Below are 26,327 nucleotides of genomic sequence, written 5' to 3' on the forward strand. Positions count from 1 at the left end.
GGGCTATCGTTAGAACCACGGCCTTAGAAAACCAGCCTTAACAGCTTCCTTTCAAAGAACTCTCCTATGCCACTGGAAAAGCAAGATGCTCCCTTTTTATGTGAATGGGAGTAAGTCCTCAGCTCAGCGTTCATCATGGAGAAGAGTACCTTTCCAGAGACCAATCTATATTAATTTTTCTCCTGAGAGTGTGTGTCGTGTGCACATGTGGTACATTTGTGAGGAATGTGTCTTGTAAGTTTGTGGTGAGCGTGTGTCATTCGTACATGTGGTGTATTTGTGAAGACCTGGTGTAGTAAGTTTGCAGTGTGTCTATGCCGTGTGTACATGTGGTATATTTATAAGGAGTGAGTGTTGAAAGTTTGCGGTGAGTGTGCATGTCATGTGTACGTACGGTATATTTGTGAGGAGCGTGCGCGTACGCAGTGTATTTGTGAGAAGTGTGTGTGTGTGCACATCTGGCATATTTGTTAGGCGTGCACGTCGTGTGTACGTGTGGTATACTTGTGAGGACCATGCGTGTGGTGTACACGTGAGATATATTGGTGACGAGTGTGCGTGTCATGTTCGTGTGACGTATTGGTGACAAGTGTGCATGTCATGTATACGTGAGCTATACTGGTGACGTGTGTGCGTGTTGTGTGTTCATGTGGTATACTGGTGAGGGGTGTGCATAGTGTGTCGTGAGTGTCTGTTTGAGCATGTGGCATGGTAACTGAATATGTGCGCCGTGTGCAGGGATTGTGTGGGGGTGCTCTGCGTGTTGTGTGTGCTGTGTTTGCCTGAGCTAAGTTGTTTTTCACACCATGCTCAATGCGCTTTGCCTTCATTGTAAGACTTCAGTGCGCGTGCTGCCCCTCTGTGGATTGAGGAGGCAGCTCAGGCTGTTATGAAACCAGCTGGCTCAGTTAGGGTAATTCCCATTCCTCCGGGGGAGGGGCAGGAGCAGCGATAAACAACACGTGGAAAGAAGGGAGGGCAGAGAGAAGGCTTTAATATGCAGCTTCCCAGCATGCCCCAGAAAGTGGATTAGTTGAGCATCTCAACTCAGCTTCCCTTTAATTCTTATGCAAGGGGCTTCTCTAACAGGGACAGCTTGTCCTGGCCAGCCAAATGCCAGGCACAGGGCACTGATTAACAAAGGGCATCTCGACAGCCTTCCCACACAGCACAGGGCGGGAGGTGGCCGGGAATTACTTTCTGCAATAGCTCAGGGGGATGGGTTTTTTTGCTCAGATAAAATTCATTTTGGATTACCAGTTCCCACAATAGAAATACATGGAAGGCTTCCCCCTAGTTGTGCGTATAGGCCTTTGACAACTCCAGGACTAATCTTGGATTAGTGCAGTCCTCTCTACAGGGGACTCTGCTTGGTCACTCAGAAGCCACCTAGTGCAGTATGCAGATTGCAGCTGCCTCCTTGCATTGTGCTGTCAATCCTAGGAAACATACACTGCCTGTTTTCTAGAGACTGCTATGGCCTCCTATTCCCTTCTAGATACAATTCAAGGTATTGATTTTTATCCCAAAGTCCTGTATGGTCAGATGGTTGATGGAAACCTCCCTTCTCAAGAGCAGCTGAGATATTTTAGCTAACAGTCCCTGGATCTGAATGTCTGAAGGCAGGGCATTCTCAGCAGAGGGTCTCAGCCTCTTCAATATGTACCCTGCCTTTGGTCCATCAAAACTCATTTGGTTATCTAGTGAGGGGCTAAAATACTATGATGGGGCTCATATAAATACCTAGATAGACATTCAGAATATGAAGTAAGGCTCATCTCTTCACTGAAGCTTTTGATTGAAGGTAGGGTCAAGAACTATTTTTTTTTTTTGGGGGGTGGCCACTTAAGCAGTATTCGTGAGTTATTGTTTTATATTTCTCTACATGTATATAGAGTTTGTTGGATAAACTCAACTGGATGGAGACCCAGGAGTCCTGGGTTCAATTCTTGGCTTGCTACTGACCTGCAGGAAGTCACTTCACTTCTCTGTGCCTCACACTCTTTGTCTGTCTTGTCTATATAGATTGTAAGCTCTTTGGGGCAGGGATTGTCTCTGATTATGTGATTGTACAATACCTGGCACAACAGGGCTCCAGTCACAGTTGAAGCCTGTAGGTGCTACCAAAATATGAATAAATAATAACAATAAATTGTATAAATAAACAAACGTGAGCCTGGGGAATTCTGTGCATGGCACAGACTGTCCCTTCTTGTTTAGAAAGTGCTGTGTGCACTTAGAACTTCAGTGTGACACTGTCAGTGCTGCAGCCTCGTCAGTATCTGAAACAGAGGATATGAGGACCATGAATTTCCCACCGCGCAGCATACAACCCTGTCAATTCACTTCACTCCTACTCTGCAGCAATCTCAGCTACTGTAGCCCAGGGAACCTGTAACAGCTCTACCAGCACCTTTCAATCAAGGATAAAAAATTTCAGTAGCATTCCCAGACTTGCTATTTTAAATCCTGGAACAGTGCCAGAATAACCCTGCTAGTTCAGGGGGCCAGTGACTATTTTAATGTTCAGTGTCTCACAGACTGTTCCAGTAGAGTATTCACTTCCAGCCTGGATTTCATCACAAAGTACAAGACATTGAACTCACCTCATTCCAGTTAGCAATGTGTCTTGCCTCTTCCTTGGATTCTGACCTGACTTTAGGAGTTACTATCCTGAGATCTGTTTGATCTCGAGTGATAATTGTATCTTCTCTGATCTCTCAAAGAGTATATAGCATTATAGGGTGTGATGAGAAGATTGGTTGCCATAATAATGTAGAAATTGAAGTGTGTGCATGAAGCAAAACTGGAGTTAGAATGACAACTTTAAACCCAATCTCCATTTACTTCCTCTTGAACATGATTCAAGCATGGAGCCGAAACTGCTGCTCAGATTTGCCTGAGAGAAGGGACCAAAGTGGAAGTACAAACATTAACTTATTAAAAGTTACTTTGACTTTATTAGTTTTGTTTATGGTTTTTATACAGATGATATTTGATAGCACTGAAAAAATCCTGAAACCAAATTATTAAATTCAGGTTTTAAGGCCCTATACAAACTGCCATGACTAGAAAAATACTGGCAGATCAGTTAATATATTTTCAGATCCTCTGTCCTGACCTCCAATACTTCCTGTTGTGCCAGTCCTGTATCCTACACACAGCTCTGCCAATGTACCTCAATCCTTCCTTGCATCCTCCCCCACCCACCTCCGGCCAGCTATTTCAGATCTGAGTCCCAGGTACAGCTCTGTCTGCCTACTTCAGTTCAGGTCTGCTGCCTCCCCAGCTGTTCCATCCAGATGAGTGGGGGATTTCTCCATTTTGAGCTGCAATCTACCTTTTGGTCCCTAGGTGGTGCTCTGAGGACAGACAATGGGCCAGGTTTCTTCAGTAAAGTCTTCCAACTCATCCTCATTGTAGTTTCTCCCCTCCCAGGGTGTGATTTATCTTCCTGGGTGTGGGGAAGCAAGAAGCAGCATCTAATTGTAAAGGTGATTTCTGCCTTGTTAACCCAATTTTGAAACTATGTGAGCATGGATAGAAATTTAGTGTGGAATGGGGAGGGCTAGGGGCTGTGTGAGCAGCCTGCTGCTGAGACTGTCGATAGTAAAAGCCAGGATATAATGCTCTACCCTCCTATCCAGAGTGTTTCTCAGCTCCTGCTTGTTTCCATTTCTTTACTGGACTTTTTAGAAACACGCATTGGCACTGGGAGATCGCTGCATAGATCTCTGGGTCTGGGAGAGTTCCCTCCCCCAACTAATCCTCCCTACTGGGGGTTTTCTTTTCTCCTCTCCCCTCCATCTGAGTAGCATAACCCATTGCAATGCTATTTCAGTTTAACCCAGGCCATCTCCATGCCTGAATGAGGAATTCAACTCTCCCAAGCTCCCAAAATTTCTCCCTAGTTTAATCCCCCCACCACAGTCTGGAATAGTTCATCCCAACGTCACAGATTTAGTGCACAGTTGGTGCCCTGTGGGCTTTTCCGATGCTGTCGCTATTAGTGGCGGTCCATTAGGGCCCAATTCTGCTCTTCCTGAAGTCAACGGCAAAACTCCCATTGACTTTAATGGGAACAGGAGCAGACTCTTAATAGCTTGTGAAGGAAGATTTGCTCTTCTGCTGTTCCCTATAACCATGGCCACCTAGTATTTCACACGAAGAAGCAATGAGAGAACTCAAGACCTCCTGCAGCAACAACACAGGATCTCCTGACGACCCCCTGTACAGGGCAGTGATCTATACCAGTACAGTGTGTTACAGCCCTCACCCAGACGTGACCCAATCAGAGGCTGGTTGCTAGAGCTGGTTGACAAAACAACGCACTTGCTTTTAAGTGTGAAAGATTTCAAATTTGTTTCCACTTTGCAGAATTCAAATCGGACCCATTTTTTTCACTATTTTGAACTTTTATGCAAAAATTTTTAGTCAACATTTTTCGTTTACCAGATTTTTGGTAAACTGCAAAATGTTGCTAATGGTTTCAATTTTTTAAAATCACCAGAAAAAATCAGGTTCTTTTTTCATTTTTTGGGGGAAAAAAGACCATATTTCTAAAATGAAAAAATGTTCCTTTAACAAATGCAAGCAGAGGTGGTAATGCAGCTGTTACAGCAATTTGCCATCAGCTGTGAGGTTTGAATCTGAGTCTTGTCCCTGAATTTAAAGGAAGAATGAAGCTCTTCATTTGCTCCCTGGGATCAGTATGGAGGGTCTTAACAGTAAATTAGAAGAGGATGGGGGAAGTACTCACAGCATCTGGGTGGGCCAGGCAAAGAAAGGGAGAAAGTCTCCAGAGCACTGTGGCTTTAACAAGTCCTGTAGGAGGGGTGGGCATCAGATACTGTGCCCTAGCAGGTAGTAGGACCAATCTGTTTTAGTCAAAGCTGGGGTAAAGCGTACTGAATCTGCTATAGAGACATAAGAGTAGTGCTCTGAATGTCGCATACATAGCATCGTGGCCAAAACGCTGTGTGTTTGTGTGCGGTATTGAGCATAGGTACGGTGTGTGAATAGGTGTGATGGGAGTTTGTGGGTATGTCTGCAATGGGGGTGCATATATGTTAGGTGTTTGTGGTGACAGCGTATATGCCGTGCTGTTTATGTATTTATAGTGGGCGGGTGTATGCTAGGAAGCTGTGAGGTTTGTGTTTATGTATGTGGTGGGTGTAGTAAGTATGATAGTGTGTACTATTAGTAGTACTGCAATTGGGCACCAGTCCCTATAGCTAAGGAGGCGGAATCACTGAGGTCAGGCTTCTAATGATTACTGGGGCCAACAAAAAAGAAAACAGGATCAGGAGTAGTGGGCGTCAAAAGTTAATAACGGGATCTGGAGGGGGACACCAAGGAGAGAACATTGGATGACACCCACTGCTCCTCAACGGTGTCTAAGGAGTCCATGGACACCACCCATAGGAACTCTGCCTGGAGACATGATGTGAGAAGGGAACAGAAATAGGCCCCATAGTCACGGAGCACCCCGCCCTTCCTCCTTCTGATATGATGGATAGCTGACTTGGCCAGTGCCAGGTGGAGGTTGCCGAGAAGGTCTCACAACTTTGTGGGGCCACAGATGGTGTGCGCGTAGAGCAGGAGGTGTGGGGAGAAGTGCAACCAGAACCTCTTACAGAGATTCTGGATGAAGCCTGCAACCTGACACTCCACATAGATGTGCGCCTGGATTTCCCTGTCAGTACAAAAGGGACAGGCATCGAGGGAGTTTGTGAATCGTTCCAGGTACATGCCTGTGCGCACGGCTCTGTGAAGGAGCTGCTAATATCCCCGGTGGTCCGTGGGACCGGAGCAGAGCACAGAATGGCCCGCTGGGGTTCTTTGCCTTCCTCAGGTGACAGCAGGTCCTGCCACTTGGTGTTGGGGCAGGACATGAGGGCAAGGAAGTGGATGGTGTGAAGCACAGGCACATACAGATGTTTCCTGGGTGCAGTTCAGTGGCGAACCATCTGGCTATTGTGCAGCCAGCTTAGGTTGCATGTCGGAGATGAGGGAGGCTCGCGGGTGTAGAAGCCCAATGACATGGTCTGGAGGGCCAGGGGTGAGAGGCAGACAGAAAGCACCCTCCTGCAGAACCTGCTTGAGGAAAGCAAGAGAAACAGATGGGCAAGGCTGTCCTGGAGCACATGACAGGGGAATGTGTGGGCTGGACAGCCCCACGCGCTGTACAGTAGTGTGTGCAGAGGAGACTGTGGTGTGTATGTGTAGGGAGTGTTTGTATCTCTGTGTTTATATGTCTGTGAGACATGTATATTAGCAGTTTGTGTTTTGTCTTGTTTGTGTTTATGGGGTGTGTGTGTACATGCTGTGGGAATGGATTTGTCTACGTGATGATGCCTGGTGTGAGTGGTGTGGCTTTGTGGAGCTTATGGTGAAAGTCTGTTTGTGGAAGGAGGTTGTGGTGTGTCTGGGATGTGATAGTGCGTATGTATGATGTATATTGTCTGTTTGTGTATTGGAGAGTATGTTCCCAGCAGACTTTGGCTTGCCCTGTCCTTCATCTGTAGCTTTGATTCTAGGTGCCTGGGGAAGTCTGGTGTGAGGACTTGGCTGGAGTCCTGGGGAACAGTTTCAATGGGAGTCCTTCTTTTGGAGTGGAAAGGAGAGGGTATGTTGGGGGATAAATGATTCCTAAAGTGCACACACTCCTAGCCACACCAGCTTGTCCTGAATATCACCCACTCATGTGCCTGTCTGCAGGGGTTAAACAAATCACCACCAGACAATTTTGTACAAGCAACAGGAACAAGCAGTGTCACCGATCCCATATGCCATCTTGTTTCTGAGTCTCTAGTTTTCAAGCTTTTCTCTGCAATCATGAGGGGTAGAAATGTACTTTGTTTTTAAAACGAAAGCTGAGACTCTCATATTCACGTGACTCCAGGAGCTGGGGCTTTAAGAAAAACAACAAATTGTGAGAGTTAGCTGCAACCCTGAGTGACCAGGGCAAGGCCTTGGCAACAGGCACCCTCCTTGTTTTCAGGAACACATGGGCAACCTTCACAAGGGTGTTATGCACTGGTCCAAAAGTTCTCCAGGGGAATAATAATAGTCATGTTTTGGTTTCCATAGCAATGTCATAGGCCAGACTGCTGGGTTTCCATATATTTACCAGGCCACAGGGCTCCAATGAGCCCATTTTCACTGAGTGTGGACTCCCAGAGTTGCGATTGGTTTGGGCTATGGTTGTGGTGTTTGGGGGATTCAGATCTTATTTCTGTCTTAACAGCATATCAGTCCATTGGAGAGGGCACTCACCTCACCATTCAGCATTCACTTTCCCTTTCTTTCCGCTGAAAGAGGCACTGCCTCAGGTGGTGTAATGGAGGGCCTGGAGCAAGGCAGGGGGTCATGCAAAAGCGGAGGGAAAGAGAGGAAGGATTAGGAGCTCTTTCTCCTCCTTTCATCTCTCTTCTCTGTCTTCTCTTCACCACACCTTCCATCTGCCCCTCGCTCAGCTTTCTCTTCTGTTCTTTCTGTATGTGTAGCAGTGTTGTCAGCTCTCACAGTTTGATCGCGAGTCTCTCAATGTTTGATGTTTTTTTCTTAAAGCCCCAGCTGCTGGGATCATGTGATTCAACGAGACTCTCAGCTTTAATTTTTTTAAAGTATGTTTCTAGTCCTCATGTGTACAGAGGAAATATAAAAATGTGACCCAAGGCTCAGAAACCAGAAGACAAATAAAATGAGCCCAAAACCTTTTTTTTTTTTTTTTTAAATCTCATGATTTGTAGGCAATTGTATGATTTTTGAGGCCATACTCATAATATCTGAATGCTCGGGAGTGTCCGTTCTGCTGCAGAGCCTTGTGCACCTCCCTCCGCTCTGCATGTTTGTATGACCAGAGCCTTGTGCACACCTCTGCATGTTTGCACATTTATTGCATTGCACACACCTCATCTTTCCACGTTGGCATAGTGTGCACTTTCCCCATCTCTACACATTTGCACACATACACCCTTGCACACGTGGCCTCTCTCTGTACATGTGCACATGGATAGCTTTGTGCACATGCCCAAACCAATGTTTGCACAAGCGGAGCCCTGTGCAAAGAACACAGAGCCCCATGTTGGTGTATTTGCCCATGTAGACTTTGTTCACATCCTCAAAGTCTGCATGCATTGAGCATTGTACACTCACCATTGTCGCCATGTTTGCATGTGTAGGTACTTGGGCACATCCTTATGTCTGTATGCGCAGTCTTTAGCATAGCCATATGATTGCATTTTTGCACATGAAGATCCTGTGCATATCATTTGTCTGTACACTCAAAATGTTGTCTCTGGTGTACACTGCTACATGGCACACAGGTGCACATCTGTGTGGGTTCCTCTCCCTGTGTACACATCCCCAGTCTGTGGATATGTGTCCTGTGTCCTCACACAGGGACTCTTCCCTCTCGGTCCATTAGTTGTTTCCAGTACAGTACTCCAGTGACAAGCGCAACCCTCTGAAAGCTATATTAAAAGCCATGTCAATACTGACACTTGTTTATGCCCCCAAGGGGAAAAAAAGCCTTCATTAATTAGCAGCTGGGAGAGAAGAGAGAGGAGAGGTAGGGACAGGGACACATGGATCAGCAAGTGGTACATGGGGGTGATGTCATGCTAGCGATGGGAAAACCCATTAGCAGCACAATAATCTATGTGGCTCCTACGCACATTTACTAATATGTACCATCCAATAGGAGAGGTATGAATGAAGCATTGCTGACATAGTTAGGGAGGTGGGTGAAGGACCATCTACACATCTACCCTCATTTCTCCACCTCTTCGTTCTTTGCAGCTCTCACCTACTCCCCTCTTCTCCCCCCCTCCTATTTGCTTTCCCTTACCTCTTCCCTGATCTCCTCACAACCTCTCTTCCTCCATCTTCCTTATTCCTTCATCCTCCTCTCTTTCACTTCATCTTTCTCCTACTCTTGCTTCTTCACCTTCTCATCCCCTCCTGCTACTCTCTTCCCCTCTTCTACTCTCTTTGCCATCCATCCTCCCTGCCCTTCACCTCTTGTGCCAGTTACAAAATGTTGTCATGCTACATGTGGATTTTGTTCCCGTTTCCTTGTGTTGTAGGTGCCCCAGGAGATGGGGTGGGAGGTCATTCTCTCATATAGGAGCAGCCACCCTCCCATGGGGTTCAGCTGTGTGGACCAAGAGCAGCTATTCTATCAATCTGGTTGTTTTTTTCTCTCTTGTATTGTCTATAGTTTTGAAGGAGTATCTTCACTGCTTACATTTCCTGGGAGGAGGGTAGCTCCATACTTCCCATCTGGCCATACTGCACCATTAAGGCCTGGTCTACACTTACCTTGAAATTTGGCAGCAGTCGACAGGAGCTACACGAGCTACGCAGAGTAGCTTGTGTAACTCCTGTTGACTTCGTAACTCCTCTTCTATGCGGCATCTTCACTGTGCTGCACCACTTGAGGGGGTGGTTTTAACATGTCGACTTCCGGATCAATTGAGAGGGTCTTCACTGACGGCTCAATCAATCCAGATAGATCGATCTGATAGTGGCGAATTTCCTGCCGTCAGTGAAGATGTACCCTAAGTGGCAGTGCAGTGTGCTCACAGTTCCCTCCCTCCCGCTCTCTCTCTCCCCTCACTCCTTCCCTGCACGCATTTTAGATGCCCACTAATGGGGGGAGTTTTTGCGATTGGTAATAAAACCTACAAATAGTTGCTGTAACCCCCACGTCTTCACCTCCCTGTTAAGCATACTTGTCACATAACTGGTGACCTGGAGTCCTTTCTCAGGCAAAATTCCCCTTGACTTCAATGAGAATTTTACCTGAACAAAACTTGAATAATGACTTCAGGCTTTGGCCTAGTGAGAAGAGGAAAATACATCTCCGTGGGCTGGGAAGCTAGTGAATGTTTAGAACCAAGGAACAGATAATTAGGAGGGAGAAGATTTGCCTGGTCTCCTCCTGTGTAAATGAATCACTGACTTCCAAGACAAAGTCTCTTTTAGGCCTTGTCTTCATGACAAAAAAAAAAAAAAAGAAAAGAAAAAAAGTGTGTGCTTTGTGTTAACTAACTTGAGGTAAAATCCTAGTGAAGACAAGACCGTTTGTAGCTTTCTCCCAACATTTTAGGTCAAATTAAAGAACATGGCAGGACTGGGCTTCAACCTGCCAGTTTACGTGACATCTGTAATGCTGCCTTGTGTTCACTAGGATTATAGCTCCAGTTAGCTAACTCAGGTTAAGAACACACCTCTTTAGTGAAATAAGACAAGGCTTTAGACAGATCTGGCGCTGGGGTCTGCTACTCACTAAGGTGCTAATTCTGCTCCTCTCAAAGTTGCTGGCAAAACGCCAATTGGCTTTAACAAGACCAGGATTGGTCTCCTTGCGGGCATAGCCGACACTTCATGTATCATAATTTTTAAGCAAAGGTATGTACATATGTAATAATTGTGTACAATGCCCACAGGTATGTTATTGGCAATGGGATTGAACCTGGGGCCTGTGGACCTTAACACATGAGCATCTCCTGCCTGAGCTTAAAAGACCTTCCTCGTAAGCCAAGGCTCTAGCAGGCTCATCAACCTCTAGGTGGCCTACTATGATGGCCAACTTTCTAATTTGTGAAAACTAGACACTGAGCACCAGAGCCTTCCCCGCCCCCTCTTCCACGTCTTCCTTCCTAAGGTCCCCCTTTTCCCCAGCCCCCTGGCCACTGCTCTCTCCATCTCCCTCCCCGCACAGCTGAGCAGGGCTCTAGAGGTAGGGGGATGACTGGGGTGGGATGTTTGAGGGAGAGCCGCGCTCCAGGAGCCGGGGGTGATGACTGGGGCAGGAAGCCATGCTCTGGGGGTGGAGGGATGATTGGGGGGCAGCATCTGGGAGCAGGGCATAAAGGAGGTTGAGACAGAGTGAGCCTGGCCACTTGCTCCACTCCTCCAATGCCACGCGATTCAGGCTCCCTCCCCCCAGACACCAGCATTTCTCTCTGCTGGAGCTGGGCAGTTCCTGAGTGCTCCTCAAGCTCCAGCAACAGCTGCTTGTCCTGCCCTCCCAGCAGCAGAATGGAAGCGGATTGCAGACACTGCTCGGGTAACAGGACTCTTGGTGTCCGACCAATAGTACTGACTGAACACTGTCAGATCCCCTTTTCAACCAGACTTTCCAGTCAAAAACTGAACCCCTGGCAATCCTATGGTCTACCCACCAACAGAAGGGGGCAGTGCTGTTCCAAGTGGATATGCTTATGTATATAAAATTGGTGGTCTCCCTGTCCTCACACTTTTCATATGCCACTTGTGTTCTTAGACTGCAAACTCTTCAGGGCAGGGCCCATCTTCATACAGGTTTCGCCAGGACCTCGGCCAGTGTGGCCCTGATTGGAGCTCCTGGGCATCGCTGCAATATAAATATCAAACAGATACTAGCCATAGTAATAATCAGTCACTGCACACCACCTCAGCTGTGGGGTCTCGCTCTCTTCTTTCCAGACTTCCCCTGGGAGATTATACTTTATTAAAAATAAATAGTTACAAATCCAGTTTTACAGCTGCTCACAGGGGGAGGAGGATGGAGGAGGGGGAAAGAGTTCGTGGTGGAACCACTGCCCTGGATGGGTCAGTTCTCTGTCATCCAGGCACTGCCCCAGTTAACATTCCCTCTATACACACAGGGCTCTGCCTTCTCTGGTGGGTGTCTCTGGGAAAAGTCAAGAATAGTTTTTAAAAAGAACCAGGGGAGACTTTGGGTAGGTGGGTGGGAGGAGTCAGCCTGCCTCTGGGAGACATGGATGCCAAGGGCCAGAGAGAGAGAGAGCAAAGTGGGTTACAGAGTCTTTGACTCCTGATCTGGAACTTTAAATGGAAGAATATGGATTTTGGTTCTTGATCTGTTTTATGTACAATAAAATCATGTACAACAAGCAATAAACATGCAAAATACACCCCACTCCCTGGATCCTTTTCACTCTTTTCCCATGACCCCCAGACTCTCCTGTCCATCCCAATTTGGTTGACATTTATAACCTACTTCTTCTCTGGCAACAATGTTGACCTGCTTAGTGGCCACTGGTCCTACTGAGGCTGACAGATCACCAGAAGGTCTATCATTCTCTCAAGCTGCAGAAGAAATTGCTTTGGGTCCAAGCCTCTCTTCCCATGATTCCAGCCCCAAGCAGTTATGGAGTTTTTGGAGGATATTCCCTCACATCAGCTGTCAATATAGGGATTCAAAATACACATACTGCTCTCCCAAATTGTTGCAAGGAGTCTGTTCCAGTATGGATTGTGCCCCCTGGAAAGATGAGCATTTCTCTCACGCTGTACGTGCTCAGGGGCAAAGAGGTGGGCAAAGGCGGTTCTTTGGGGAATTTTTCAATTAAATACTGGAGAGAAAGGGAGAAAGAGATGGTGGGCGATAGAAGTGGAATGGAAACGGGGGAGGAGTTAGATGGCTGACTCTCTGCGGTAGGAGATGGTGTCCAGGGGCATGGCAGCCTGTAGCCGTTCCAGATCCAAGTGACTCCCAAGTTCCATCATCTGGATGACTCCTCCATCCTCCTTGGTGCTTCCTCCTAACCCTGCCCTCACTTCCACCTCATCCTCATCCTCATCTTCATCTTGGCTGACTAGGGCCAACTCGTTTTCATAGCAGAAGGCACTAGGAGGTGGGGGAGACGACAGGATGGTGATCTTGCTCTCTTGCAGCTCCCGGGCCGAGCAGCAAGGGGTGCCGGCTACCTCATAGGTCTTGTGGAAGTGTGAGTAGTCCACTTTATAGCGGTTCTTCTCCTCAAAGACCACAGGCTCGAAACGGTGGCCCCAGAGGATCTCACTGGCCAGGTAGGAGCTACGAGCCTGGGTGGTCATGGCTGTGGCCTCCACCATCCCCTCCAGGATGACGACAATCTCAAAGTCCTCCATCTCTAGCTCCTCCTTGCCCATTCCATAGAGTGGGCTCTCCTCATCAATCTCATGGACAATGATAATGGGGGACACCAGGAATATGCGGTCAAGGCCTATGTCATAGCCTACGTTGAGGTCCCGCTGGTCTAGCGGGAGGTACTCCCCTTCCTGTGTCATGTAGGGCTTGATGAGTTGAGCCCGGACATGGGCCTCCACAATGTGACTCCTCCGCAAGTTTCCCACTCGCCACATGAGGCACAGTTTGCCATCGCGCACAGAGATTACAGCATGATGGCTAAAAAGGAGGGTCTGGGCCCGCTTCTTGGGCCGGGCCATCTTGGCCATGATGGTGCCGATCATGAAAGAGTCGATGACACAGCCCACAATGGACTGGATCACTACTGCCATGATGGCCAACGGGCACTCCTCAGTCACACAACGGAACCCATAACCAATGGTGGTCTGTGTCTCCACCGAGAAGAGAAAAGCTCCTAGGAAGCCATTGACATGCATGATGCAGGGCTTTACAGTGGCGGGGACACTGCCCATCCCACTGGCGTCTAGGTCACCATGGAAGAAAGCGATGCACCAGAAGAGGAGGCCGAAGAAGAGCCAGGAGACCAGGAAGGCTGCCGAGAAGATCATAAACATGTAGCGCCAGCGGGTGTCCACACACGTGGTGAAGATGTCGGCCATGTACCGTTGAGACTTGTTGCTCAGGTTGGCAAAGTAGACGTTGCACTGGCCATTCTTCTTCACAAAACGATTACGGCGTTTCCTCCTGGGGGCATGTCCTTTCCCGTTCCAGTTGTGCCCGTTCATGCCGCCTAGTGTAGAGACCTTGTGCCCATCCTCTTCAGTTGAGACAATGCTGTACCTTTAAGAGAAAACAAACAGTTGAGGTAAAAACAACAAGAGAGGAACCGGGGTACTTAGAGAGTCACTGGCTGCCTAGGAGGAAGCTCATGCTGCCAGAGCCCCCATTGGCACTGACAAAACCCTGCTGTGAAGAAGCGCAAATGACTGACGTTCTGGCTAACTGGGAACTGCCAAGGTAGAGCTCTGAGGAAGTGCTCCCTGCCAGATCCCTCCTCTAGCACTGTCAGGATGCTGTTGTAAGGAAGCTCACCGTGTTGGAGTCCTGACAGGGCAGTGTTGTGAGGAAGTTCACAGCGCTGGGTTCCCCCAGCTGGTTCTACCAAGACCCGGCAGTAAGACTCGTGGATCCTTGGTTGGACATTTGGAGAGCACAGCTGCAAGGAAGCTCATTCTACCAAAGTCCTGGCTGAACTCTGCTGCGAGGAACACCGAAATCTTGACTTGCCTTCACTCTGAAAAAATACTCCAAAAACTCTGGGAGTCTTGATTTACAATGAGATGCAGATGCAGCCAGCAGAGAAAACTAAGAGCAAGTGCCGCGGATCTTATAACATTTTGGCCCTGAATTATATAAGGTTGGAAGTTTCTATTTTCTGTTGCCTTCTCCTCACTGATCTAATTGTGCATCTGTGACAATGTTTATACACTTCCTGAGTTCAGGACAATTCCGTTGCCACAGCAACGAACATGGCTCCCAGCATCCTGTATCCAGAGCCAAAGGTGTAATTTACAGATCAACAACCAAAGTACTGGCAGATTCCTTGTGAGAAACTCCCTCTCTCTGAAAGCTACTTGCTCAGCTCTCATTCTCCCCTCCCCCTCAGAATATCCCAACCACTCCTCTGTTCCCTGCCAGGAAGAAAGCTGCTGCTGTTAGGTCACATAAGGCTCTGTATGACATCACAGTAGTTCCCTGATGACATAATCACAGTGGACATTCTGACCACTGGTAGAATTAAAGTGATACACTTTCAGGAGGAGGGAGGCACTGGGGGCATCCTGGCCTTCAAGGACCCTCTTTGTACTCCATTGATCTCCCTCCCATAAGCCAGGGTCAGCACATCAACTAGAGTTCTCCAATCTGGATTCTTTAACCCTGTCTCTAACTGCTCCTGAGATGCTCCATGAGTCAAACATGGGAGCTTCTTCAGGGTGACAGTAATCATCTTCCAAATCATTCACCCTCTTCCCTTCATTTGGAAAAGGCAAGTGGGGATTATGGAAGGTGGGTGTTTATCTCGTGATGATTCAAGGCAGAAAGCTATAATTTCTCTCTCCTCTTGCTGGGGCCACTGCCTCAGCTCCTCACCTTCCCCTCATCTGCTTCCACCTTCCACAGTAGGGACTGACCTGGCTGAGAATTGGTAACTCCTCACATACATGTGGCGCATTCCTAATAAGGTGGGAGCAGGGGAAAAGGGCCCTAAACTTGGCGTGGAGAAGCAGAGCAGGTGTGGCCTGCCAGTCATTGACACTGAGGGGGGTAATGAGGTATAGTTTGGCATGGATTTAAAGAGACACCCCCCCCCCCCCCCGGGGGCAGAAGGTCATGGGCAAGGAATCCCAGAGGTGATGACAGCCTTTGAGAAGGGGTCACTTACCTGTTAACTCGGACGCTGCCCATGGCTTGCTTTATCATCAGGGTATCTCAGATCGTGGGATGCAGTGGGAGTTGCATGTGTCTGAGGTCTCAAACAGCAGAGCTCACATAGGACCAGGTGAGGCTGGGTCTCACCCCTGATGAGCTGGGGCACCAGCCATACCTGTGATCAGTGCTGAGCATGCACCTGAGAGACAAACAACAAAGGGAAATGCTGTCAACATGACAAACAAAAAGAGTGGTCCCTGGCCAAGAGGGTAGAGCATGGAGTTCCCAACTCTCTGTGACCACCTCATGATGTCGACAGCGCTATTTCACCAAGATTTGGTCTGGATCCACTAGCTGTAATGTAAAAACAGATATAAAGAACTGGTTTATACAGCTAGTATGCCAGTTCCCAGCAATCACCATACTGCCATCCCCTTTTCTATACCACAGCCCCCGAGGCCTCTTTGTATCTAACCCAGTCTCCTCTCCCGGTTAGCAATATGGAAAGGGCAGGTCAGTCCCAAATCCCAGGTCAAGAACCCATGATTTGTAAGGCACCTAGCATTATGCACTACAATAACATCAAAGCTGACATGAGGCATAGAGCTCAGTCAGTCCGAATACATCAAAAACAAGGGCTAAAGGAGCTCAGACAAACACAGAAGCCTTCAGGCAAAACACCCCATCACCCCAGCCCAGAGGGAATGCTTCCCAAAGAACACAGACACCCCCCACCAGCCTCAAAAGAGGGAATAAAAGTGGTGAACAGATACAAAAAAGAAAAGTGGCACATGGGAGGGATCTTGATTGAACCAAAGAACCAACCTGTCCTGGCTGATGGGAGCTGCTGAGAAGGGCACGCTGCAAGGGGTGATGACTCATAGATTAGTAAGGGCTTTGTGTACCAGTGCTAATCCTGCCCTCCATTGCAGAGTGCAGGCACAACCAACCCACTCTCTCCTTAGCAAGTAAACCACCATCTTCTGCAGCTGTTGCAGCCTCCAAGGCAAATTTAAGTGTAACACCCACAGATCTTGGTCATCAGTGGGTGGGATTGAACCCAGGCCCTTTGACGCTTAATGTATGATCTTCTGCTGCAAGAGTGAAAAGCCAACTGCCCCTTAGCTAAGGCTGTAGCAGATTCAGCAACCTCTAGCTGGGCTAGGTGTCACTACAGGGGACAAATTGCCACACCAAGCAGGCCTGGGTTACACAAGGAAAGTCCAATTAGGAGCACATTTCAGTGGACTAGCCTGGCTGTAAAAAAGGCATGGCGGATGACCTGGTCAAGGTCCACGTGTGAGAGGAACATCTGGGTTTCTCAGATAAGCCAGGGATAGTAATAGCCGCTTCTGATCAATGTTGCAAAATGGGGCTCCAGGGTGCTAAAGGGGCTCTCCATGTTCTGCTTCCAGCTAAGTAGTGTTGGACACCCTCCCTCAATAAATGGATGCAGAAAAACCACAAGCAAGCTCCTCAAGACACTTCTTCCAACCTCGGTCTTGGCTGGGCTGAATTTCAACCAGCTGTTTCGCAGCCAGATAAAAATGTTCCTCAGGCAGTTTGGTATCTGAGACCGTCCATACATGGCCATTTGAAGAGAAGCAAGGACAGAACGGAACCATGAGTGAACAGCCGTGACAACACAATGGAACTCTGGGTACTCCACTGGGTAGGCTCCAGGTGAAGACAAATAATTGCCCATAATTACCCTCTTAGCTTGCCCGCTGAGGAATAAGCACAGCTGCCTGAGAGTCACCCCACTCAGCTCCATCAGGGACTGGAGCCTCGCCATCCTTCCCTGGTGGCCAAGAGCATTAAAGGCTGTTGAGAAAATTCTAATAAGATAGGCAAGGCCCAATGTGTAAAATACAGTTATGCAGTTGCATAAATTGCAGCAGAATTGTGGTTTATAATCTAAGCCCAACAGAAAGGTTAAGGAGTGAAGGTGTAATGGAAACTATCTCCTTTCACCCCGGGAGATGGTCCCACCGAGTAAGGACAAGACTACCTGTGCTGTCTGTTCTTCAGCAAACCACAAAGGTAGGAGATTCAGAGCTAGGGTTGCCACATCAACATGCCCAAGTCTAGCAGTGGGAGGAGGATCATCCCCTTCCTGAGATAGTACAGTTATATGTGATGGCTAAATCGCAGCACTTTCCCTTTCTGCTATAGGACAAGGACACACTGAAATCAAACCATTTTCACACACAATCAGGCAGCACTAGAGCTCGTGGTGGGAAGAAAGGGACATTGTCTCAGCTCACACTTGGATGTTTAACAACTTCATAAAGGTTACTACTGATCAAGTCTCTCTTTTCCCTCTCCATGCATGGATGTGAAGGGACAGACTGTGATTGACCATGAGTTCAAGGGAAGAGGTAAGAGGTTATAAGAAGCTATCCCTTCATTGTAACCCTGTGCAAAAGTGCCCATGACTCTGGTTCCTTGCATTCCGCAAGCCACCAAAACGAGGGAGGGACAAGTGAGATCTGGGCAGAGTTGAGGCCCAGCCACCTTCTGCACCAGCCAAAACAAATAAGCCAGGGGGCAGTGTAGACTGCTGCCTGATAAAGGGTAACACAGCCCCCTCTGGCACACGCTGTCCCAGCTCACGTGAAAGAAGTCTGGGGGAGTCAGCCAGAACGTCTGCAGGGCCTCCTGCTTGTACGGAGCCCCTCTGCATAGGACCTTGACACAGACCTCTGACAAGGACAAGACAAACAGCTGGTTCCCCCAGCCTGCAGCACTGCACTATTGAAACAGAGCACCCGAGGCTAATACTTCATTAGTACATGAAATTCATATTTAATTACAATAAAAGTACTTCTGGGAAGGATAAAGGCCACCTATTTGAAGACACAAAATGTTTCAGCCTATGAAAGCAAACATGTTCAGTGCTGTTCGCGGGCTGGGGACAGTGTGATCTCAATCCATACACTCACAGGTGGGAGCCCTCTAAGCGCTTTTTCATCGATCATCTTCCTTTTTGACTTCAGAAATTTTGTCAATGGATTTCAGGAGGTCAGCAATAAAATGCAGCATTTCCGCTCCTGAGACCAGCTGTTTGATTGACAAGTGTGCGTTGGCTATAACCCGGCGGAGATTCTGCAAGGCAATGTCGACATTTTGCTTCACTGCCTCCAGGCTGGCGGACTGGCCTGCACGCAGGGTGTCATTCTCCACCTTGGAACTTTCCAGCTCCACCCGGAGAAGGGACATTTCCTGCTTCAGCTCTGCAACGCTACTTTCTGCCTTCTGGACCCGCTGGGTCATTGACTGCAGATTCCGTTCTGCCTGCTGGAGAATGGATTCTAAACCCTGAGCCTCTTTCTCCTCTTTGACCACACCGGCTCTCAGTCTTCTCTCAAGTTTTCTCACCAAGCGTGTCTGACTTTCTGAGAAGCTCTTGATGCTTTTGATCTTCCTTCTGAGCATGGAGTTCTCCTCTTTGAGTTCTTCGTAGCTCAGCTGCAGAGATGGAAACTCCCTGTCTCCGATGGATTCTTCACGAAGAGCACAACTTTCAGTTGCCTTGTCATGCGCTGTGCATGAAACATACATGTCTCCGGGATGGAGCCAGGGAGCAAATGCCTCAATTCCCAACTGTCTGGCTGTGTTGTGATATAAAGAATCATGTGGGCTACATGGTCTCATGCTAGTAAACCTGGACTTGTGGGCTTTTTCAAGGGCAGGGTGGTGAAAGCTCCCACTCCAATCATCCTCCTCATCATCTGATAAGGGATCAACCATCTCTAGGTCTTTGTAGAATGGCTCCTGGAACTCCAAGCTCAAGCCCAATGCTTCTGGAGATAAGGATTCACCTTCCAGGTCTAGCTTGTGTCTGGCCAGTTTCTTTGCAAACATTCTGGTTTTTGACTCTTCCTCTTTGACCATGCCACGATTCTTTGGTTTTGCAAACCCCTTTAAGGAAAATGAAATGGCTCCCTCTGGATCTTCCTGGTGATTGACCCCTGGACTGATGAGGCTCTTAGCATGGACCGGAGGAGGTGGAGGGTGATGGGGGTAACTGCATATGGGTTCCTCCTCCTCCTCATTATCTAAGCCTCGGGAATGTGGACAGGCCCTCTCCAATGTCCCTGAGGGGAGAAGTGGCCGTGGCATTTTTGAAGTGCTGTGGGCTCCAACAGAAGTAGCAGTCCACAAATTAGCTCCAGCACAGGTCACACCTCTTCTGTGACAGGGCCACCTGCACAGCCAACTGTTGTGCCATCCTCTGGAGCAGCTGTATTAGCCTCAGCACCATTCAAAGTGTGACAGTGAATTCCAGAAAGACCTGTACTTAAATCATCTGTGTGTGTGTGTGTGTGTCTGTATCTTTAATAATGGAGGGAGCAGAAATCACCTAGGTCTATGATGTCATCAGACAACTGCATTTCATGTTGTGACTTCGCAGCCAGGGGAGAGACAAACAGCCAGATCAATGTTTACAGCATTTCAGCCAATGAGGCTGAATTATACAAATGTCAAGCGTACAATAGGCCTTGTCACCTTTGATATCCCGGCCCCATCCCTGGGCCTCACAGCCATGGTGTTGTTCATTAACAGACTTGACATGCGAAAGAGTTTATACAAAGCTATCTGAAATCTCTTCTCCTGTTTCGCTAACTGACTAGTCCAATCACATCTAGGGGCTGTGTGTGTGTGTGTGTGTCATGGCAGAAGGGCTCACAACCCAGGAGAAGTCAGGGCAGAAGTAGGTTCAGGATAGGAACAGCAAGGTCATCTGGGATCAGGACAGAGGGAATAGGGCCGTGGGGGATTGAAAACAGGAGCCTTATGGCAGAGGGGCTTATGGCCAATGGGCTATTGGTGGGACCAAGGGTTAGTTGCGGCATCGGGGCAGAAGAATCTCATGGCAGGAAGATAAGGGATTTGGGGATTTGTGCCAGCAAGATTCATGCCCGAGTTGTAATGCATGAGATGGTATGTTCATGGTTCCACAATGATGGGGAGGGAGGTTCATGGCAGGAGAGAGGGCCAGTGGAAGAATTTGGATCTGATTTTAATTAACACACATCGTGTTGTGTCAGAATCTGGAGGTGAATCCTTCAGTTATAAAAAACCACAACCCCGAGGAACCTGTGACTGACTCACTATATCTATCCCAGGCATCAGGTGAACTGAGCTTTGTTCTCAGGATTACAGGATGTCACCAGAAATCCTCAATGGGTAGGGGTTGCTCAGTCACCACTAGGGCTACCAACATTGTATTTAAAAAATAAGGGACTGTTTTCTTAGCAGCCCCCTCCCCCCCCATCCCCTCTTGATATGAATTATTGTTAATTACTATTATTATTATTAATAAGCAGTACTCACTTACATTCACCAGGGATATTTCTTGCTGCTTTTTGCAGCACTCAGCAACTCCCAATCTTGTTGTACAAAGATGAAGTACGGGACAGGCAATTTTCTATTTGAATAAGGGATGTCCCTTGTAATCCCACCTGCATCCAAGGCTTACCGCACAGGGTGTGTCACTGCCCAGTGATAGGACTTAATTGGTTTATTAGGACAACTTGTCTAAATACATTAATGATGCTTCTTCCCCTGAGGGGGCAGGGACTGTGTCTTGTGCCAGCCCAGGGAACCAGAGAGGAGACTGAGTGAATTGCCAGAGTGCTGTGTGACTGCATTACCCCCTGAAAGGCTGGCCAGAGATGGATCCAGAGAGGTGGTGTGGCGGTTGGAGTCAACACTCCCTTGACTGGAAAAGGGAAATGTTACTAACCCGTAGAATCACAAAACCAGGCGCTACCCAAATCAGGAGAGAAGTGGAAATAAATTCGTTAGCCGTTTCCATCCTGACATGCCCCCCCAAACATCTATTGCACCCTGGAAGAGAAAGGAACAGACAGGAGACTAGTCCAGGGGTGGCGGACAGCATTCGCTCTGTGCCCAGTGGGGAATGTTGTTTCAGAGTCTCCCATGACACTGCCCCCTTGTCAATGACCAGCTTCTCTATATCACTGCAGAGCCATCTCAGAGATCTCTGTCTTGTCAGCTGGATCTGCAAAAGCCCCATGTGATTTAATCTGAATCTCAGGGGCATTATCAGATATATTATTATTTTTAATTTTATTACAGTAGCATAGGAAAGGGCCAAACAGTTCCCCAGGGACAAAAAATAATACATTTGATTTCTAAAGGCTTTATAGATACACAGAACCACTGAACTGCAGTCATCTCTGGTATGGGAGGTTGGTAGCCAGCTGGTACACAATGCCCTGCACCACAGTGAAGGAGAGGGCATACTAGCTTAAGGCACAGACACAAAAGTCTACTCATAGGAAAAGTGCCAAGGGGTTTACTGCCCAGGTAGAGGAAACCGAACCTCATTTTTAAGGTCTCATCTCAAATACTCCCCCTTTCCCTCCCCCCGCCCGCACTGTTTATTTACCTCAGAAGGATGAAGGACTGACTCTAACCTGCCAGGAATCATGCCAATAGTTCTGGAGAGAAAAATCTAGTTGATTCAGACCTGATGCCTCCGAGACAGACAATGACCTCTTCTCGACTGGGGGGTTACAGACTTTGCTGCTTGGGGCTGCTCATTGCAAACCTTTGAGGGCTACAGATGTTCAAGCCCCACATTGGGATCACTCTTGTAACCCTCCCTCTATGTGCTGTCTGCTGGGTATGAACCCTAGACCTTCACCACCTAAAAGCATGATCTGCTACCATGTGAACTATAGGACTGAAGCTTCAGATAGAGCCAACCACTAACCTTTCACATGTGCCATCTACAGGGGGGACAAAGACCCCACTCTCCTAGTGTGGGTGACACTTAAACCACTAAGGCACCCTCTCTAGCTCTGAATTCGTTAGCAGCCTGAAACATCCCTCCTTTACTCCCCCAAGCTAATCCTCTATTCCTAGGCCTTGTATTTGGTGGTGCCAATAATGTTGTAACATATCTGTGGCCACCAAGGACTTCTTGGTTGCTATTTTGCTGTACATTTCGGCTATGCCTGCACAAGGAAACTTCATAGCTGTAATTCACCACTGGGGCACCTCCATCAGTGACCGCAATGGTGAAAGCACAAGTGTGTACAGGACATAGACATTTTCACCACTATGTTGTCTAATCCTATTCTGAGCCCTGCATTCCGTAGCACTCCTGCCATTGCTACCACTGCTGGAGAATTACAGTTATAGAGTCTGATCATATGGAAAATACCTGTGGATCTTTGGACCTTCACAGCAACAATGGACATAGAATTTTGGAACTGCACATAGAATTCAGATCTTTTAGTATTATTTGTTTCATAGATGATTTCATAAATATTATTTCATAAATTATCTGGAAAAATGGCTAAACAGTGAGGTGGCAAAGTTTGCAGATGATACAAAATTACTCAAGATAGTTAAGTCCAAAGCAGACTGTAAAGGGTTACAAAGGGATCTCACAAAACTGGATGACTGGGCAACAAACTGGCAGATGAAATTCCATGTTGATAAATGCAAAGTAATGCACATAAAAGACATAATTATACATAAAAATGATGGGGTCTAAATTATTTTTTACCACTCAAGAAAGAGCTCTTGGAGTCATTGTGGCTAGCTCTCTGGAAACATCTGCTCAGTGTGCAGTGGCAGTCGAAAAAGCTAACAGCATGTTAGGAACCACTAGGAAAGGGATAGATAATGAGATCGTAAATATCATAATGCCATTTGATAAATCCACGGTAAACCCTCACCTGGAATACTGCATGCAGTTCTGGTCACCCCATCTCAAAAAAGATATATTAGAAATGGAAAAGGTACAAAGAAGAGCAACAAAAATGATTAAGGGTATGGAACAGCTTCCATATGTGGAGAGATTAAAAAGACTGAGACTGTTCAGCTTGGAAAAGAGACAACTAAGGGGGGATATGATAAAGATCTATAAAATCATGAATGGTTTGGAGAAAAATCAATAACAAAGGGATCCCTTCACATAGCACAAGAACCAAGGGGCCACCCAACGAAATTAATAGGGAGCAGGTTTAGAACAAACAGAAGGAAATATTTCACACAATGCCCAGTCAACCTGTGAAACTCATTACCAGGGGATGCTGTGAAGGCCAAAACTATAATTGGGTTAAAAAAAAGAACTAGATAAGTTCATGGAGGATTGGTGCATTAATGGCTAATAGCCAAGATGGTCAGGGACGCAACCCCATGCTCTGGGTGCCCCTAAGCCTCTCTGACTGCCAGAAGCTGGGAGTGGATGACAGGGGATTGCTCACTTGATAATTGCCCTGTTTTGTTCATTCTCTGAAGAATCTGGCATTGGCCACTGCTGGAAGACAGAATACTGGGCTAGATGTCTGACCCAGTATGGCTGTTCTAATGTTATGTTGTTCTTATGTATCACAGTAACATGTAGAGGTCCCATTGTGCTAGGTGCTATACAAACACAAATGAAGCCACAGTACCTATCCCAAACATCTTACAATCTAAGAAGAAAAGTGACTTGTGGAAGGTGAGCGGAGGAAGCTGCAATCAACTGTGCACTATTTTTACATGCACACTTATGTCTTTTCTTTCCATAATTATAAATAGATGCCAGCAATCCCCATCTGCCCTCTAAGCCATCAATTGACTGATTTCTTTAGGCATCCCGTTCTCTGGTGCCCAAACAGGGATTTTATTGCCATACCTTTGCCTGGTTTATATTTTGGGATAGTGTGAGAGGGAGAACTTTTTTTCTTTGAAGCCCTGGCGTCGGGGACGGGGATGGGGAATATGAAAACAAAACAAAATTATTTGAAGTGAAACTATCTCAGTGTGTGACTCAGAGCTATTCATAGCTCCCTGAAGCCAGCTGCAGCAACAGAGCCAGAAAGGCTCTGCCCGTATTATTATTCCAATTACCATCTGAATTAAAAGTTTGAGCAGTGATCAGCCCACATACTGAAAGGAGGGAGGGAAAGAGAGAAAGAAAACACAGCTAGAAAGGGATGTACACACAAATCCCCTGGATGACAAAGTCAGAGGGAAAGATGCAAACAGGTTAAAGCATCTCAGTCACCTCTGACTTCTGCCAGTTCCCCCCCTCCCCCGAGACACACATATCCCATGTCAACTGAGATGCCATTTGCATGGGTCATGCAAAGATCACTCTGAAAATAACTAGACACATACTCGAGTGCTTCCTGTATCTCTGTGCTGAGAGGAGGGAGAACATGCCACTGTACATCATGATTGAGAGAGGGCATGAGGCAGATATTAGGGCAGATGTTGATATGCTTAACTTCTTCCAAAATTGGGGGAGAGAGAGAGCGTGAGATAGTAGGGTAGGATAGGGTAAGAAAGATAGAGGGGAAGAGAGAGAGATAAGCTGCGAGGGAAGAGATGGAGAAGGGAGTACAAAAGGCAAAGAGAGAGAGAAAGTTATGGGGACAAAGAAGGATAAAAGACACAGGGGTCAGCCCTCTCATCTGGGGCCTGATGCATTACCCAGAGAAGACTAATGAAGATTAATGGACATTTGATCAGGCCCCTATTGCTCAATGCATCCTTGTTACTGCCAGTCCTCTCTACAAAAGTGCACTAAGAAATGTACTACCCAGAACTGCCAGCCCCACTTGTTCAAAATTCATCAGTCAGGCCTCAGAAAGTCATAAGATTGGCTTGAAAATCACAAGAGTTTTAAACAAAACCTAATAAATGGGGGGTTCTTTGTATTTCCCTGCTAGTTTCTGAGCTCTTAGAAAGCATTCTGGTCTCATTTTCAAGCTTTTCTCTGCAGCTATGAGGGTTAGAAAGAGACTTTTTTTTAAAATGAAAACTAAGATTCTCACCTAATCACTCAGCTCCAGCAGCTGGGCTTTAAGAAAACCATCAACTATTGCAAAACTCACAATAAAATCTCAAGAGTTGCACTCTTTGCGCTCAGTGTGAGTGAGGGGGCATAGACACAAATGCTGTTCAGTTGCACCACTGCATCCCATCCACTAATGCAATTAAGAGCAGCATTTGACCCAGTAGTGCCATTGGCTTAATCACTTTTCAGGCATAAAACAGAATTCACATTTTGGTGCTAGAAATGGTGGATGTGGCCTTCTAAAAAGGGGACATTACTGAGGTCAATTCCTTTCTTACCTTCCCCTCTCAAAACAGTCTAAAAATGGAATTAAAACCATTGAAAAGAATTTTAACTTGCACCTTCTCTGCTCCACACGCATAGGAAAAATTGTTATGCTATTTATTATTTGCATTATGATAGTGCTTAGAGGCCCTGTTGTGCCAGGTGCTGTGCAAATATAGTACAAAGACACAGGGCCAGTCCTGAAGAGTTTAAATCTAAGACTGTTGGTGGCTCATTGGTTCTTGAAGGACCCTGAGCATTGCTGTGATAGTCCACTGACAAATGGAAAATAAGATACATTTGTGACAGGAGAGTGATATTGATCGCATATGTTAAGGGCTAGAATCACTGCCGGTGTAGCTCAGAATTGACTTCAGTGAAGCTCTGCCTATTTACATCAGTGAAGGATCTGACACCGTGTCTTTAATATATTGAGATGCTTCCAACAGGCTACTCTCTGGTTGACTCTAGTAATTCCAAGTGCCTGTAGAACTAGCCTCTTGAAACTTAACATTCATTATGACCACTTTTTATCTGTCTTGTCTGCTTAGATTGTAAGCTTTTTGGGGCAGAAACTTCATTCTGTATATACAGCACCTAGCATATTAGAGCCCTGATCGTTAATTAATAATAAATACATTTTTGGGGTAGGTAATTATGAAAAAGACATTTATCTCACTATTCGATGCTGCTAAGAAAGGATACCGCCTCTCCTGGGCAGTCAGGTAGTACACTAGTTTTAGATAACAGCCTGATACAACAGTGTTAGTCCCAAAACATCAGCGTAGGAAAAGTGACTTTAAACCAGGCCCTAGCAGCACCATTGCTCTTGTGATATAAACGTAATGTCTCCCCTATTCTTCAGTGCTGTAA

The 26,327-nt window shown here is 47.0% G+C and overlaps 2 protein-coding genes across 2 annotated transcripts; both read right to left on the reverse strand.

Annotated features, from left to right (window-relative positions):
• Positions 1–11,446: 11,446 nt before the first annotated feature.
• KCNJ4 (potassium inwardly rectifying channel subfamily J member 4) lies at positions 11,447–15,426 on the reverse strand. The gene is made up of 2 exons (XM_067559029.1): positions 15,372–15,426; positions 11,447–13,768 (listed from the first exon to the last, which is right to left on the reverse strand). Exons 1-2 carry the CDS (start codon positions 15,407–15,409, stop codon positions 12,433–12,435), a joined length of 1,374 nt encoding a protein of 457 aa, XP_067415130.1. The 5' UTR covers positions 15,410–15,426; the 3' UTR covers positions 11,447–12,432.
• Positions 15,427–18,328: 2,902 nt separating this feature from the next.
• LOC137160386 (endosome-associated-trafficking regulator 1-like) lies at positions 18,329–19,483 on the reverse strand. The gene has a single exon (XM_067558951.1). The coding sequence runs from the start codon at positions 19,481–19,483 to the stop codon at positions 18,329–18,331; it is 1,155 nt and encodes a 384-aa protein (XP_067415052.1).
• Between the last annotated feature and the right edge of the window lie 6,844 nt (positions 19,484–26,327).

This window comes from Emydura macquarii, unplaced genomic scaffold, assembly GCF_026122565.2.
Source record: "Emydura macquarii macquarii isolate MOO-44397 ecotype Brisbane River unplaced genomic scaffold, CSIRO-AGI_Emac_v2 contig_2205, whole genome shotgun sequence".
Lineage (NCBI taxonomy): Eukaryota > Metazoa > Chordata > Testudines > Chelidae > Emydura > Emydura macquarii.